This window comes from Centruroides vittatus, unplaced genomic scaffold (assembly GCF_030686945.1).
Source record: "Centruroides vittatus isolate TY-2023 unplaced genomic scaffold, ASM3068694v2 contig_7, whole genome shotgun sequence".
NCBI classification, from domain to species: Eukaryota; Metazoa; Arthropoda; class Arachnida; order Scorpiones; family Buthidae; genus Centruroides; species Centruroides vittatus.
The window spans coordinates 1,916,789-1,936,185 of record NW_027122442.1 but is presented as its reverse complement, the minus strand read 5'-3'; the positions used below and the strand labels follow the sequence as shown (position 1 = coordinate 1,936,185).

At 28.6% G+C, this 19,397-nt stretch overlaps 1 protein-coding gene across 2 annotated transcripts in view; it reads right to left on the bottom strand.

Annotated features, from left to right (window-relative positions):
- LOC136980464 (rho GTPase-activating protein 6-like) overlaps positions 1-19,397 on the bottom strand; it is a 46,559-nt gene that overhangs the window by 22,047 nt on the left and 5,115 nt on the right. The window contains exon 2 of one of the 2 annotated variants that reach the window (XM_067276574.1): positions 3,080-3,219. In XM_067276574.1, the coding sequence (XP_067132675.1) occupies positions 3,080-3,219 (140 nt within the window). Of the gene's footprint in view, positions 1-3,079; positions 3,509-19,397 lie in introns of those variants that run through there. The other variant, XM_067276573.1, reaches the window with a different exon arrangement.

Genomic DNA, 19,397 nt, shown 5'->3' with positions numbered 1-19,397 from the left:
CACACACACATATATATATACAGTTAGTATATATTACCACAGTTAATATTTTCATAATATTTAACATGTCAGAGCAAATTTGAACTCTATTCGAATGACTCTTTATTTTCATTTATTTTATTAGATATAGCATGAAATTATCATTAAAACAATTAACGATTATTGAGTAAATGTTAATATAAAAACTGAAAACAACAAAACTCTACTAACAACCATATAAAATGTCAACTGTATGAATCATTTGGGTGAAATCGTCGATGACGTAATTCTGCTGCTACAGCAGGATTATATATTCGCTTCTATTTTCTAAACAGCTTAGAGTGTTTGTTAGGTAATCAAAAAACGGAGATAAATTTTCATCATAAGAGCCCAATTCGATTCTCGTAAGAATTTCAAATTTTATTCTGTTTCATAAGTAAAAAGATTGGATTCGACAGACGTTAAGAACGAAATAAAACAAAACAAGTTTTTGTCTAAAAGAAATCATGGGACATAAAAGGTATAAAATTTTTATTTCTATCTCAAGACAACTTAATAACTCCCAGCATTAAACGCACTTAAAATACATTATCAACCTTTATAAACTAAAAAACTGAAATAATTAAAATCTTTTACGTAAGAGTGTAAACTTCAAATAAATTTCTATAAATAATTCTAATCGTCAGTGGAAGAATTTAATGTATTGCAATAAAGATATCTTAATTCGTAGAACACATTTAAAAAATGCTTTATTTCCTGGAAATACATTGGAGATTATTTTTTACGTAAAGAAGAGACAAGATCTCAACCACACTTAGCTACTGATTTTATCCACTTAGTAACTTTCTATTTGAAAATTTACGGAATAATTTCAAGTCGTTCTTGTGATATCATAAGGGCTGTTTTAAGAATTTCCAGCCTAATTTATTTACGGAAATTATAAAGACACAAATGTAGAATAAAAATTTTTAAGATTTAATGGTGATTGTTGCTAACATTTTTTTTCATAATTAAAATAATTAAGATCGTTTTGTTGATTATAAAAAAATTACACAAATTTTTCTGTAGTTTTCGGCTACATACATTTGAAAACGTTAAGAATGATACAGAAACTAATGTAATTAGGCTTTTTCCTCGACACTAACAGGACCTTTTTAATCAAACTCAGCGTGGGTTCGGCCATATCTATTGTGAAAATGGTTGGGTAGTGAGAGAGGGGCCATCCCTCACATATACGGAACAGACCATCCCCGAAAAATTTTTGAGGTTGTTCTCTCGAATTCGATCTCGAATCTTCCTTGAGTACGTTTCGGTCATCAAGCAATTCGTGAATTAGGTTTTGCTTTCTAACATTTATCAACTAGTTGCAAAGCTTGAAAATTAATCAAATTTGAAATTCAAACTATAACATTTATTTACGTTAACTTCAAACTTTCAGGAAACTTCCTTAGAAAAGTGTATTCTTTTGACAAATATTATCACGTATACTAATAACAACTTTTACTGTATAAAGAATACGTCCAGATATCGTTGGCATTCAAAATAGTTTTCTTTTTCAAGAAGCAGTACAATAATTAAGAATATCTATCGTACGGAATTTGCACGTTGACAGAAAATATCCGCCTTTAGTTAAACGAACAATTCTCTATTAAGGTGTTTTATTACGGGCTACTTTCTAAAATATATTGCCTAAAATTTAGTAAAAAATTTAATAAATTATTTATAAAATCTATTTAATAAAATATTTAACAATTTTTATGTTTGAAATGATACAAGATCTTTTGTATGATGTAAAATTTCATTGGGCAAATACTGTGTTAAAAATCTTTCGATATTTAAAATTAAAAATTAATTAAAATTTAATTAATGCATCGTAAATTATTATTACTACGATTCGAGATGTAGTTTCAAATTGTACTTTCGAAAGTATTTCTAAATTTTTGTAACTCTGCTTACTACCACATCGAACAAGGTTTTGTTAAATAATAATAATTAAATCATTTTCAGTCAGAAGACAGAATAGAAATTGCAAAGAAGTATATCAATTATTAAGTTCAAATAAAATTCAGGTATACTTTTTGTAATTAGATATTTTTTAAACTTTTAGATTATGGCCATTTTGCAATTTTTTTTTAAATATCATTAATATTATCTACAAAAAATAATTGATTATTATTCAGAGTTATGGAATTGAAATTCTGCTCTGTAAACAATTATGATGATAAAAATTAAACCAATAAAAACATTACTACCATTGCTCTGTAATTACACGTAACTTACAAGATCAGCTGACAATTTTTTGTTTTGAAACATTTTTACACAGAAAAACAGATATCTTAACAGTACGATGTTGAATTTACAGAAAAACGTAGAGAAAATTATAAAAATAGAAATTCTTATCAACTTTCCTACATTTTCGATTAGAAAAATTACCATTTTAAATTTTAAATATAATCAAAACATTATATTTGCAACAGCCTGGATAGTATTAATTTACAGAATTCCATCCCATGATGAAATATATAAATGTACTGTAATAATTTTGTATAACCCTTGTAATAGCTACTTGTTAACCCTTGTAACATTGTAAAAATAAAATTAACTGCAAAGATTAATTGATCTTTACAGTTACTTATAAAATATTTCAAAATCAATCATAAAAAATGCATTTCAATAAAAATCATTCATTTAATATTAAAATGATTATATGTTATTCGGACACAATGATTATTTTCTTGAATGCATTTCGTAAAAATCTGATAAAATAATGCGTTTAAATATTTGTTTAGTAAGTTTTCATGGTCGGAGATTCGAAAAGTGGATATGAAGTTAACTGAAATGTTATGTGTTTTATATATAATATAAATACAACTGTAAAACCAAATATTTTTATGAAAATATGTGTTCGTCGTCCCTAAATCACACTTATAATAGAAACTAATTAATAATATTTCAATGTTATTTATAATATAGGTTCACTTTTAAAGAACCGGGAAATGTAGAATTATAAGTTATTGCATCTTATTCAAATTCCCAATTTAATTGTCAGTCAAACAGCCACTAATATGCATTTTGAGAAAATAATTCGAAAGTAACTTACCTCGGGTGTCCAGGAACAAATGTTACTTGCAGCAATTCTCGATTGAGATTTAGCTCGACTCTTCCAAAGACGTTTAGGTATGCTAACTAATCTGCTAGTAGAACTTGACGCCAGGATTTTATTCTGATGCATTCCTGGACCTGAAAGCACAGGGAGAAACACATCATCATCATCTTCCATACTATTCGGTCTCCGAGAACACGGAAAGGAAGAAGGTGTCGAAAGCCTTCTATAATATCCCATTATATGATTTTCTTCGGTTTCGTGTCTACGTAACAATAACTGAGGTGCGAAACATCTGTACATGGTTTTATCACAATAAAGAAACTACAGGAAACTAGATTATAATTTAAACTAAGTTTTGCTTATGTTCAGAAATAATTCGAAGGAAATGACGTATATCCGTATCCTGGAAACGGAGCTTGGTTTCTAACGGATCTCTAAATTCTAGGAGAAAGTTCTGTTTTATTTAGCGATATTCAATTTTCAACATACAATATTTAAACGTAAACTGTTGCATTTAAATAATGTATATTAAAAATTGAAATAAAACATAACTTTTTATACTTTAACATTACAAATGTAATAATCATATGTATATATTAATCGAAATATAAGTTTTCCTAAGTTAATACAAATACTGCTATATATATATAATAACCAATATCGGTATTTGAATCAACTTAAGTAAACTTATATTCCAATTAATCTTTTTGTGGATATTTATTCAATTAAAAGATAAGAAATATAAATTAAAGTTATTATGGAATTATAATTTTATAATGGAATTAAATTATGAATCTGAATTGAATATGAGATAAAATCCTTTCATATTAAATATTCCAATTTTCATTTATTAACACTGTGAAAAAATATTAAAATTTCTATGTAAAATTTAATATGAAAAAATAAAAACAAATAAATATGGTTGGATGAAACTTCTATTTTCAAAAAGTTATTTTTGTTTACATAACTAAAACTTTTTTGTTGTTGTATTTTTTTATTTTTTTATTATAATAGAAGGAGTCTTAATTTACATGATATAAGCTTCTCCCTATCATTCATCTGTAAACAAACTTTCTCATTTTTAAACATAATGAATGGTCGAATGTTACAGCTTTAATTTTCAAATGTACACTATAAAATTCTTAAGATAATTTCCGATTACTTACACAAAATTTAAAAATATCTTTTTCATTTAATTTTAATTCTTACATTTAAAATCTCTTTCTTAGTAGAATTTTTTTAATAATTATACATTAATTTATAACTTTATGAAATAAAAACGTAAGTAGTAATATCATTTAGTAAGTTTAACAAATTACATTAATAATTTATAGTAAAATAAAAATAATTAATTACTTTAAATCAAAATTTTTCTTAGACGTATCTAGAATAAATTCGAATAAAATTAGTTAATTACATAGCAGATGTATGATATAATTAGACTTAGACTACTTTGTTTTAATGATTCTTCTAAATTGCTCCCTAAACTATTCCCTAATTAAAAATTTATGCGTATAGAATAATGTTTTTTGAGATTAGTAAATGCTCTTTTCATCGCTTAATCCTTTTATCATTGATATAAAAACGTATAACCTCGAAGATATAGAACTTTAATAGAAACTTTAATCGTTTGAATATTTTTATTATTATATTGCTTTGAAAAGTCAGCATTTGTAGAAAAAATTAAATATGAATTTTAAATTATTTATGAATTAATTTAAGAAGCATATTTTCTTATAATGAATCTATTACATTTAAAATTTTTCTCGTGCTTTGATCATTTTAATAATTTTCCATGTTGATTTTTTGATCGTAAAAGAAGCAAAAAATTGCACTAATAGAAAACAAATTGAAACAGATGGAATATTAATTAATTCGTTTATAAAATTAAAATCAGAAAATTAACAGGAAATTAATTTAAACGAAATTAATTATAAGATAAGAATAATTTTTGTTTTTCTATAATGACTAATACATTTCTTTTAATTAATAGCTTAGTGTTTTTATTGTATTTCAATGAAGAGTAGGCCTAATACTATATATCTAATGCTATTCTATCTACAACAATTACCACGTCATTTGATGTAATACAACCTAAATTTTTCTTTATCTGACATCTGGGTCTTATTTTCTTTTTACATATGTTATAATAAAAAATTATCTAAAATTAAAACGTTTACGTATTATCAGTAAAACTTCTCTTAAGTTTTATTTATCCTATTTTTCAATCACAGATCTTATCATATAACGTAACTTATAGATCATCGATTAGAATTTATAATGTATTTAAATTTTGAAGAAAACCAATTGATGATAATATCTTTCTCTCTCTCGTAGATTTTTGCATGACCTTATTTTTTATTATTTTAACGAGTTTTTATTAAGTGAAGTCAGCTTACGTCATATTTGATAAATGTCCAAAAAAGAAGAATACGGTGCGTGGGCAAGATGACACATAAATAATCATATTTTATGACACTTTTTCGGAACGTTCAACATATAGTAAAATTTAAATTTAGGGTGTTTTTATTCATATTATCTTTAATTCTTAAAAATTAAATAAGCTAAAATGATTCTTTTCTGTACATTTGAATTATGGAAAACGGAATTCAAAATATATTTCAATTAAATATTTAAAAAAAAAATTATATTTTAAAACTATTTTCGGTACTCCTTCTACTCAGTTTAAATCGGTATTGTATACACACGACATATAACAATTCTTAATATTATAATATATTTTCTAGTAAAACAATGTAATTTTTATAAAATTCAATACCACATGATTTTATTCGTAATTAATAAATCATTTTTTAACATTTTATTAAAAGAAAAATACATAGAAGTTAATAATAAATTAATTTAAATGAACTAAAATAATGTATATTAATATTTATGTCGGTAATAATATTAATTCAAACTTTAAAATAGTTTAAAGTTCGAAGTTAGATAAAGAACGGATTTTGACGTTTGATCGATGATCAATCTAACAGTTTAAAGTAAAATATCTATGTTGTTTTAATAAACAAACAGAGTTTAATATAATCCTTGACATGTAAACAAGTACTGTACACTCAAACAAGGAAACCAACCCGGACGGGGGGGAAAGAAAAAAGTGCAAGTTGAGTTGAAAATGATTTCGAGTTTAGATTCTTCAGAGATTTCTTTTACTTTCCATTAATATTTTTACAAAGCATTATTAGAAAGTTTACTCTGTAATCTGAATTAACTAATATTCTCATAAATTTCAGATCGATTAATTGTCTAAATTAATAACATTTCACTTTTTATTTGAATGAAACTTAAATTTCATCTGTTGTATTTATTGTTTTTTTAAACAATAAACGGAATCTAAAATATTTGTTAGAAATAAACGAATTATAAAAATTAAAATGTAAATAATTTGAAAAAATAAGTGTATTAAATTTGATTGCTTGCGTTTTAAAAATATAAGATTTATAAACTATTTAACAATTCTCTACTTTGTTTCAAGTCTTTTGTTTGTTTGGAGTATTTTCATCATTTTTAAACAAAGATAAATTCTTCAGGATACATTCTGAATGATTTTTGGAATAATAATAATATAAAATTTTATGCAATATATTTAATTAAATTTAGTAAATTTAAAAATTATGTTTTTAAATTAACTTGACAAATTTCAAATATACTGTAGCTGTAATTTATAAACGATAATGATAATCCAAAAATATTATATCAAAACACCAATATCAATATATTGATGCTGGTATTTTTGGTATAAGATTGAAAAAAAAGAAAGTTATTCCGTTAACAACTGTGATCAATATCTGACTTGACAAAATAATTTGTTTCAGGAAATACACATATTGATGTACGGTTTTTCAAATTTGTTGAGTTAATTTAATATATTTATAAATTATAATTTGTTGATTAAAAATTTAAATGATCCTCTTCTCATTTATTACAGTTATTTGAAATTTTATATTTATAATTATTTAAGTTTCACTTGATTGCATCCATTCCGTTGCATTTTCTGTGTTTTATTAGTAAAGATTTATTTTATTGAGAAAATGCAACGTAAAACAACACAAAGCTGTTTTAAATGCTTATCTAAATCTAAATATTTATTATGGAAGCTATTTTATATTAAATTGTAATAAAATATTAAGAAATTAAGAAAATATTAAATTTTGAATAATTTTTTCGTGACTTAAAAATTGTGATTAAAAATTAAAACAGATCTCATCGATCATTAAATTTCTAACACGTCTGAAAATAAGAAACGATAATACTTCGTTTCATTAAATAGGTCTACATACGAGAAACTTCGCTCTAAAGCTCTTCCTAAGATAATTACAAGAAAAATTACAATGATTTTATTTATTGTACTGTTTATAAAAAAAAGTGTGAATTTATGATAATCAACATGAAAATTTATTTAAATTTTAATAGTTTTTTATGCCGATTATCATAAAATTATTATATAAATAGTGAATTTATTATTTTATGAACTTTAATTCATTATATAAATATAGTTATATACAATTATAATTCATAAAATAATAAAGCATAAGTATAAATAATAATAAAGTATTAAAAATTACAGATGTTTGTCACAAGCTCAGTTTGCCAGACACAACTGGTTTTGCTAATTAGGTTGACAAAAAATATATTAATGATATTTGAATTAAATATTTTTAAAATGACTTGAAGGCCAAATTTCTGTAAAAATGCCAATTCTTATGTACTTGATCCTACTTGCATAATTTCTCTGAGTATATAAACAAGTTTGTCGCTACTTAAGCCTAATTAATAGGATTATTTTTGGGTTAAAATAAAAATGATTAAATTAATTTCTGTCCAAAGATAGGTAATTAGACTGTCATCTTATATTAATATTAAGAAATGCAAATTAAATTAATATTGCCTGAAAATAATCCAGTTGTTTATGCTTAAGTTGATTAAAATCTGGACTTTGAGTAAATCTTTTTCTAATGCTTCAAAAAAAAAAAAAAAGTTAAAAGTATAGTTTATTAAATATAAATTATTCTAATTATTTACTTATGAGTTACGCTAATCATATATGAGATGTATGTCCGATGCCAGGTGATTGAAACTAACCAATGAGATTTTCTAACACAACACCTAACAAAAAATTTAGAATAACTGTTGGGTTATATTAAAATATCTTGAGCCGTTTCTATATATAGCCTATATAGTACATTATTCAGTAAATAAGAATAATTTCGCAATTATAGTATGTTTCTTAATTAAATACTCGTATATTCCTAAAATAAAAAACATATCTCAAATATTATAAAATTATTATAATAGATTATTAAGCAGAACTTTCAAAACAGTGTGTAATGATTTGTCGTGTATTGGGTCTGTAAAAAGTTTTAATCAGCAATGATAATATATAATTACTATCCTTACTGTTGTGTGTGTAGAATACTGGATGTACAAGGTAAAAGCATAACTACAAAAAAGCTGTTAGTTTCTTTAGTGCTGTTTGTGTATTTGTGTTTAAGAATTTCCTGATCATGCGACATATGTGTAGTATTGCAACTTTTTGACGATGTGAGATTTCTGTAGACACTAATGATTCTCAAGATGGTGAAATTATATTTTTAAAGAAGCACGTCATTAATCAACTACCAGTAATTTAAGTAATCCGATTTTCAACAAAATGAAGATGATGATGTAGAGTAGGGATGGCAAATTTTTTTGAGTCCGCGTGCAGCATAAAATGTGCATAATCTGTACTGCAATTTGTGCGCTGTTGTAAAGCCGTAATATTTCTAGACTGTAGTGTATGTCTAGAAACATTACGGCAACAGTCATTGTGGTATGATGTCTGTGGAAGAAAGCTTAGCTTATCTTTACCAAATAAAAAGTCCTAAGAAAAAACTTGATTGTCATCCAAATTGTCATAATTTTTTACTTCGCGCAATTTTTCTACATCTCAAGTGTTTTTGTTTGATATCAATTGCTTTTTGTTTAACGATTGTGTTATTACATCGATATCTAAGATGATGGCGTACTATACAGTTCGATCGTCGTTCGACGACGAGACGGCCGCCTACCGAAAATCGACCCCGAAGACTAGCAACTCGAAGATTCCAGTATATAAGCTACTAGTCAGTTAGTCAGTGACTTTTTACTTGGCGCTAAGTTACTGCCACGACTCTTCATATATGCAATATCCGTAAGTGTAGGATTCTGCCGAATGCCTTTCTGTAATCTATGCAAGCCACGCTTATGTTTCTGTGTTATTTGTGCATTTGTCGTAGAATGTCAGAAGCGATGAGTTGTGGTGTACTTATGGGGGTGTGTGAGTGTTGGAACTCCCCAGATGCTTAGGAATAAAATTTAAATTAAAAAAAAAAAACATTCGTCTTTAGCAGAAAATCTAAACTTACATTTATTAATTAACAATTCAATATCAATCATTTCATTTCTGGCGGATATAGTTTGAGACGCTAATTTATCAGCAGGAAGGAATCTTAGTCTATGACTAATTGTTCTTTGCCTCTCATATGGTCTCTACGACAGCAGTTTTGTTCTGTGTGAATGTTGTGTTCTGTGTGAACCTAAATGGTGATATATTTTTGTGATGCGTGAATTAAGTATTCTATGGTGTAGGAAGGCTAGTGATTGGTCTGTATTGTGTAGTGTCTTTCTTTAATGTTATCGTTTATGAATTCCACGTAAAAAATTTTGGCATGCCTTGTGGATTGTTGATTGTGTGTGTAAAATTTTTGGCTAGATCCTGGTGTAAAGATGTACATTTTTTTATTTGTACCAGAAATTGCGAATGTTGTCTGCACCAAATGTATTCCAACTGTGTTCTTTGTACTGCATTTTGAATGTTGTGTATGTTTACTTCCACACAAAATATGCATGATGGTGTGTTGTAAATGTTTTCTTCTTTCTCTTTGATCCAGATTACTTCATTTTTACGTGTGGTTAGATTGGATCAAAAATGCAGACGAGTGATCTGAGAGTTGCTTTTCTGTTTCTTGTCATTGTGCTTTGATTGTAAGGTGCTTTGATACGTAATCTGTAGAAAAATGTTTCATTGTTAATAGATAATTTATTTTTTCTGTTTTCGTAGCGCACGACTTTTGTATCGTTTCAATCTATGCGACTTGACTGCTAGTTTTTGTTTCACGGTGTCAATATTCTGTACGTGAATATTGTGTTGTTTGTGCTGTGTATGCGTTTTAATTGTTTGAATATTTTCCTAACTTCTTAAGTTTGGTATTATGTTGTTTTTGGTGTATTGTGTCAGCCTGCCTAGTTGTCTAATGTTACTTATTTGTGTTTCTAATCTTTACTAGGCGGGTTTATGCGTATTATCTGTGCGTTGATTGTGTCTGTTTGTGATTATATTTTAAGACCATTGTAGGTAACTACAGTACATGACTGCACCAGAATATACTAATATATGTATGAAAGTGTTGGTTATGGTTGAATGTGTTTTGGTAATTTGTGGGAATTTATGTAGTGTAGTTTTCCCCACACGTTCTGATGTATATATTTCGGATAATCGTGGTTTCTGTAGGTTCTAAACCTGTATATTTAGTGAGTGTTTCTTAAAACAAATTTGTGTGTTAATTAATTCTCTGTCTATAGAGTCTCTTGGTTGTAATTGTCGCATTAGTATTTTCATTAGTGCACGTTATGTCGTGTATGTTATCATGAATGACTGCTGTTGAGGTGCTGTCAATGAGTGTCTGACCGTCCGTATTTTGATGTATCTATTGTGCAATTTGTTTCTTATGTTCAAGCATTATTTGTACGGTTGTTTATAATTGTTCTTTTCTGATCAACAGGGCTTTGCTTTGTAACAGTGAGATGTGGGTAATTTTGTGTGAATTTGTTATCCTTATAATTCCTTAATCGCTGTCTGTTCCTAGTTTAGTGATGATCCAGTTTCAGCACAATATCGATAACTTTTAGTTTTCATCTCTGCATTATTCGTTATTTTCTTGGCTAACTTAATTAATTGATCTGTGATATATAATTATAATCTATTATAAATTTTGGATTCATTATAATCAGCAAAATCGTTCATATTATAACTACATGACATTTTTTATTTAGTCAGGATTAATCACGCGAAACACCACGTATTTTAAACGCTATGACTCACTCGGTTTTGTCCATTAGGAGTAGATTCTGATCTGATCACATAGCTAAACTTGGCAAATAATTAGGAACGAAGATACGACCAGAATTAAAGATGATTAATTAGGAGAGTCCAAATCTGTTCGAACTTGAATCCATCTTAGTAGTAGGAGAATACCGTATTGTTTAGTCATCTGACTAAACAATACGGTATTCTCCTACTACTAATTGCAAGGAATATAATTGTGATTATATTCCTTGCAATTAAAATTGAAAAAAGTTTAATATTAAGTAATAATTATAAGATAAATATTTCAATAGGCTATTAATGAAAATTTTAAGGAAGATATAAAACTCAAAAGATTATCGCATCCTAAAACGTTGAAAAATCATTTCCATGTTATATTCTAACAAGATAATTACTATCTGATAACAATAGTGAATAATGTGAAGAAAGCAATTTACGAAAATATCGTTAATTTCTTTTCATACGAATTTTATTGAAAACATCGATGTTTGATATCACCATCAAAACTTCTAAACCTTATTTGTATCTATATTCATTGCGAATTAATTTTAAAAATTGTTCGTAATATTAATAGTTTATTTAGTCAGCCGGGTAGCCAGTTTGTAAAGGCTCAACTTACTGCTCTTTGGACCGGAAGTGCATCCGAGCGAACCCCAGAAATTTTTCGTGGACTGTCTATTTCAGTGTTTCCCAACGTGGGGCCCACGCCCCACAGAGGGGCAATTTGATTGTTAAGGGGGGCAATTCGAAAATGGACTCATCCAGAGTTTAAGTTAACCGTATAGCCGCTGTATGCCATATTTATTGTAAATATTGATTTAAATTAGTTTTAATTTTCTTTGTTCTTTGTTTCCCTTTCCTTCTAGAACTTTCCTTTATAACCCTTTTCCCTTGGGGTGGGATTAACAATTCTGGGAACCACCGAGAACAAAGAGATGAACAAGACCCTGAGGCCGGTGAAAGAGGAGAAAGGGCATTCTTTGCCCAGACCTCGAGGTGGGCAGACGTGAGTTGTGGTGTTCCAGGTTGCGTTTGGCAATGACTGGAAAGTGCAAAAGACTATGATGAAAGGATTGGGTTTTATCGCGGTTACAATAAAACAGTGTGGCAATTAAGTGCAAGAAAAACTTCAACGAACACGACAATGAGAGACCTTCCAAAAGACTTCAACGTGAGTGTTGGGGGGCATAAGAATTTTAGAAAGGCTTAGGTGGGGCATAGCACAAAAAAGGTTGGGAAACACTGGTCTATTTCGTATAAGTCAGACCACGTCCCCTTACCACCGTCCGGCCCCCATTAAAAACCTGGCCAAGCACATAATGGGCCTTAAAATGACCTTTTTGGCCTCCACGGAGAAAAAGTAGTCGTAAATTAAAAAAAAAAAAAAGTAGTTTACTTAAAAATACATATTTAGTAAACAATATAGTCCTAAATGAAAATAACCGTATCTACGATTATATAACTTCATCAAAGAATTCAAAATAAAGAGTCATTCCTATGGAATCGTAAGTCGACTTTTCCTTTTGTTTTATCATAGTTATGCATTTTTTTCTTTTGGTAGGAAAATAAGTATTGAATATATGTCTACAGTGTTGTTTTTTCAAACACAACGGTAACAGAAAGAATTATTGAAAGAAAAACAACCTAGGATATCTAGACACTAAAAACAATGTAAAAATTATAACTTAATATGATTTTTATAACTATTTATATGATTCTTAGTATCTAGATGTCCTAGGTCTAATAATAGCAACAGACTTAATATTAAAGACCTTAATATTACTCATAAAATAAATTGTACTGAAAATATCAATAAAGTTTTATGAAGTTCTATGAATAAAGTTGTGGAGTATGTGTATTTGGTTTGATTTTAGTAATAATTTATTAAGCATTAATTTATTTAAATAAAAATAGTGTAATAAATTCAGTCTATTTTGAAGCTCAAGACGACTATTATAATGTGAATAGTAAATAAAAAATATTGTAGACTGTTAGAGTGGATAGTAAACGAAAAATACGAAAAATAATTTTTTCACTTGTACTGTACGTACATTTTATTGGATCTTGATCTTAAATAAATCCTTAAAAAGAAATTTGAATGAGCATAACTAAAAATAATACATTAGTGATAATGTACTAAAACATATAAATATATTAAAAAATTATGATAGTAACGAATTAAGATATAAACCTAACAACAAAGAAATGAAAATAGAGCAAGGTCACTCTGTGTATTGTCGCTGATGTTGCCACGGTACGGAATAATATTGTACTTTATACTCTAAAATTATACATATATATAGCATCATTATTTTCATATTTATTTTCATAGTATCATTATTTTCATTATTTTTACACAGAATTCGAAAATATGAATTTAAATATTATAAAGAATATTTATATAATTATAAAGAGACAGAAGAAAACTGAAACAGGAAACACCAGTTTTCAAAATTATAATATAAAAATAACAATTGTTAAAATATAGAAATATAAATAAAAGCAATGTACTGTACATTTTAAAATATATATACAGTATACATAGATTTTACTGTTATATATTAATTTAAAATAAAAAAATATACGTAAAAATTAATTCACAAATATCTATATTAAAGTAACTCTTTATTTAAATGTATTTAAACATCTGTAATAAAACAGTAAAATCTACAACAATTTGTTATTTTGTGTCTCAATTTAATGTACCCTTAAGTAAGAAGCAGAACAGAGTTAATTAAACGCAATCTTATCATTCTATATTCGAGCTAGTTCATTATTTTTGAACATGACATCATTTTAATAATTAATTTTAAATTTGAAATACTTTTATATTTGTTTATCTATTATTTGCTGTTCTAATAAGAATTTCTTATGGACAGTATGAATTTTTAGTTGGAAATTTATAACAAATAATAAGTATTCCAAATTTAAAATTATTTATTAAATTTAATCTTAAGTTATCAAAAATTGCAATATTTAACATTATTAGAATTTCATCAACATCATTTGCGTTTCACATCTATTTTAAAGCCGCTAGTTTCAAAACTCCTACTATTACAACTGGCAGGAGTTCATCTGGATATTAAGGTTAAGTATCGACAAACATACAGAAAGATTATGCTTGTACATAATATTTTGTGTCTAACAGTACCTTATTTTCTACTTTAAAAAGTGGAGTGTTTAATAGATAAGCGTTTTAAAATATCGGAGAACGTTGAAAAAAAATCATTCATTTTTTCAACAGAAGAAATGCCGTTGGCAAGTGCTTATATTACCACTCGCAGACATCATGCCAAGAACCATAACCCATCTGGTGAATGGCACTAATTTGGCAACACCAAGTAAAAACCGTGTCAGTGAACTTTTCTTATATTCTAGAAAGAAACAATGAACCGATGATAGGAAACGAAAGTCGGTTGTCATTGTTAAGTGCATCGCACTAGAAGCTAATAGGATGGTGATGGATGCAGAAACAGCAACGGACACGTAAAGTGTTGTTATTTATGGAGTTTATTATATTATTAAAATTATACTCTGCGGGACGTCTTAATGCGATGAACAAGACATTTTAAAGAGTTAATCACAAGTTCAGACATACTAAATAATTTTTAATTTATCTTTGAACCGGACCGACATTAGGGGCTATTTTAAGAAAAGAAAAATAAATATGACTTTAAGTTACAGAGTTCAATATATTTTGTAATTCAATAGCATAAATTTCTACTTATAATAAATAATTTAAATGAACTATTTTAAAATTATTAACTTTTAAAATGAACTTAAAATTCTTCTATAAGCTACGGATGTAGGATATTTTAAGTATTTATTTGGATAGGTTTGCGAAGTACCAGTACACAATAAGTGATATGTGCCCTGAATTTTGCATATTGAGGACGGCCTAGACCTAAGTTACGCTTTCCTCAACGAATGAAGACGTGAGGAGCGACGTTCGACTCGCACTACCTTTTAAATGAGAATCACGAGAGTTTACATGGGATTATTATTTGCATAAATAATTCCTTATCCTGCGATCGTTTCATCCATTATATACAGAATATTTCACGTAAGATGTTACCCGAAAAAGTATTTTTAATAAAAAACAAAAAAAAAATGATAAGAGTAAAAGTTTAATAGCGAAGTTGAGGCCGAAGTTTTAAACGCGAAAACGTGTACGTCGGACGTTCAGCGCCGCTTTCCTGTAAGCCTAGACGTTTGACAATGGCCTTTGGAATGTCGAGCATGATTCCACTGACTTTCATCATATTCAAACTTCTAGGCTTGCAGGAAAGCGGCGCTGAACGTCCAAGTACACGTTTCCGCGTTTAAAACTTCGGCCTCAACCTCGCTAATAATTCTTCCGAGGGGTCTTTTTAAGGCCATAAAAATAAAACCTCTCCCATCCCTCCCGCGAGATGGGATGGGGACAACTTCGAAATCCCAACTTCAAATGAAATCCCAATTTTTTAAATATATTTTTGGATTCTCTATTAAAAATAATAAACTTGTATTGAGAATGTTTTTTTTCAAAAAGAAACAATAATAATAATTTTAAAAGTTATGAGTACAAATAGTTGTTGATTTTGAAGGATAACGTTCTAATAAAAATGCAAAACCTTTTTTCCAAGGATCGAGTTTTGTTTCAACAACCGACCAAGATATGAAGCAAAGAATAAGCAAATGTGTGTGCTAAAATAACATCAGAAATGTTGTAATCCGTTTGGCGAAACTTTATTACTCGATTACTGAAATGTTTAGATAAAAATAAACACCTAAACATTCGTTAAATAACTGAAAAAATAAAAGAATTGAAATTAATTAGCGTATAAAAAAATTTGTATTTTACTTTCCCCGCTATTAAGTATACATAACAAGAAGAAATGGAATCGTGTCAAATTGAACCCTACGAGTTTTTTTATTTATTTATTTTTTTTTTTTTTTGCAACTCTCCACGTTTTGAGACCCACATGAACCCAAAAAAGGAAAAAAATGACAAAAAAAATTCCGTGAAGTGTGTGTATGTTGGCATCTATTTCGCTTAATATCTCAGGACAGGGTGAAGATAAAGAAACGAAATTTGGCACGATAGCTTGTATATAAAGGGCATTGATGCTATTAAATTGTGGCTGTGAAAGGTCAAGGAGATGAAGAGATAGAGGGTGGTCACGTGATATATCTCGCGAGGAATCGGACTTAATAACGATTTTACTTGTTAGTATTTATAGTATTTTATACAACTCATTTCTACCCTCAAAATTAAGTATTTTGCTATTTTATAATAATTAAACATATGTAAAATTTTATGACAAAATCTCATAACAGATGGCGTCACATTTTGATTAATAATACAAATATTATTTTTAAAATAAAATTTCATAAAGTCCGGGAAACATACTTATCAACGGAATTCTATTGTTGTTTTTTTTTAATTACGTTTTTGGGTTTAGAAGGTCTCAAAACGTGGAGATTTGAAAAAAAAAAAAAAACTCGGAGGGTCAATTTTGACACGATTCCATTACTTTCCCTTGTTATGTATACATAACAGCCGGGAAAGTAAAATGGCAGACGTGAAAGAAAATACGGTCATTATGTTATAGAAAGTATATTATGTATTGCCGCTTTGAAGCTGTGGGAAAATAAGGAATGTGGCCAAACAACGGCATTAGAGAGTAAATCCCAATCTTAAAGAAATAAATAAATATGGATACTTCAAAGTATTGTTACCTAGAATGCAGGGAGTGGTTCTTAATAACATACAGTAGCATAATTTCTACTGTATAATTAAACATATTTAATTACATTTGTGGGTGACACTTTATCTCCTTCAATAATTACTACACAACCATATAAATTCATTTAAAGCTGACCATTTTTGTAAAACTCTTACAAATCGTAGCGAGATCGTTCAACTAGCTTGTGCTGTTTCGTTCGCTTTGCAATAGTTGAGCCAAGCTATGGTGAAAAGAAAGTTACATAATCTGCGTATGATCGTTTCAAAATCACAATTGCTCTGTCCGAATCGCGTTAAGTGGGTATCCAGTCTAAGTGCTTTTGTTTATTAACAAATCAACTATTCATGTATTAGTCTATATGAACTTAGTCTACACATGTAGAGATAAAGCTTATTAAAAAAGTATTCCTTACCGGTGAATCACATTCATCAGTGGTCCAGTGGATAAAATCACTGAAGACGAGCAGTTACTACGAACTAACGGACTGGCTACGCTGAGTTTTTAGGGTTTCTTTCACATGTCTAACATTCTAACATCTAAATAATCTAAATGGGCTGTTTCCATAAAAAAAAGGCCAAGCGGTTTCAGTCCCTGAACACTGGGAGTTCGGTCGTGGGTTCACGCCGCTCGGACGGGCTTGCCGCGTTGAGTTTTCCGGGTTTTCTCCACGTCTGTAACGACTAAATATGGGCCAGTTACTCTTAAAAAGACCTCCCAGAAGGCATCCCCTAGGCAGATCGCCCAAGTATTGCGTTGCCATAACTTAATAAAACAAACAAACAAACGTTCTCATAAAAAGTCCTATCGAGAGGTATCCCACGTGTTGCGTGTTACATTGTTTTCATCCCATCACATCATCATCATCATCATCACGAATTACTTTCGTTGAGCCTCAGAATTAAATTTCAAGTACTGATATTTGTTTGTTTTAATCAAGGTCTGTTATTTCTGAATGAGATAAATTATTTGTCACCGACATAACAGAATGTAAGTTTATCAGACTTTCACTAAAAGAGATGATTTCGACATTGTGTTGGATTCCACCGTTGGTGAAACTGCAAAATCCAACCCAGTCCCTCATTCATATTATAATTCTTTATAAGATTCATAATAAATTTTGTATTATATGTTATAAGTTTAATTATTAATCATTTAAAAAAATAAGAAACTAAAAATAAATATAATTCACTTTAATAAAGTAAAACTTGTCTAAACGGAAAAACTTCGGAACGGAACGATTTTCTATGTTAAATTTTACTAAAATTCGGAAATCTGTCAATGTGAAAACAAGAGAGGCTTTTGGTAACTTAACCTCAATAAAGCGGAAAATTGAGATTCTACTTGCAGACAAATGAGTAAAATCGTCTCCAGATATAACAGCATGACAAAACAAAGTTCAGAGAACGATTCCGAACCTTTACAGAGATATAAAGGTCATATCACAAAGGACATACGGAATATGAGGTCTTTGTTAATTCAGTATTAGTCTTCTGGAATTAAATCAGGTGCATAATTGAATCCAACAAGTTTTCGATAATCGAGTTCTCGAAAACAATCAACGAAAGTAATTCGTGGAAACAATGAGAATAAGTTAACACATACTGCAAATTTATCTTGTACAGAGTCGTTAATAATGAATATTCAAAAACAAGTTGATTAACATGTTGATAATTACAGAGATCGAAGCTAACGATTAATTATAGTATTAAAAATTCTCGAGAAACCAGATCACAGAATAACTTGGTCTTTGTACTGTAATGTCTAACATCACTACATACAGAAACTACACAAACATACAAAATTTCATTACAGACGAGGTTAGCCTTAATACTACGAAATGCTGCTCCCTGTTCCAGTTTTCCAATTGGTCATGCATGTGAGATCTGCATGTAAAACGAGAGGATGTAGAATACTAGCCTCACATTTCACATACACGCCATTTATTTGTGAGAAAAGTATTACTAAAACCATGATTTGCGAGTTTCCTCGGTATATTCGATATGCTAGGCTGAAATTTTCAATTTCACAATAAAGTTTAACTTAATGAACTATCAATACAAGTTTTGTTGCTGAGAAATGTTTATTAAACAAAACACAAACGTTTAACATAAAGTTTAACTCTTAGGAAGGTTAGGCTTAGTATCAAAAGGCTCTTAAGTGCTTTGCTTAATTAAGACTGATTTCAATAGAAGTCGATACATATTCCAGCAAGTAACTACCACGATTACAGCATATTAAAATTACATTGTAACTTTTTATTTATTTATCTTACTTATAATGATTGTTAACCGGAGGCTCCTCAGACTATGAAAAAGGGGAGGGAACAAACTATAAAAAAAGACATCGTAAATTGTGCGAGGAACTTCAAACTCTATGATTCAACGTCGGATCAGCGTGGTGCTGGTTGCACTCGGGGCTGACTTGACCTTGAAAACAAGGAATG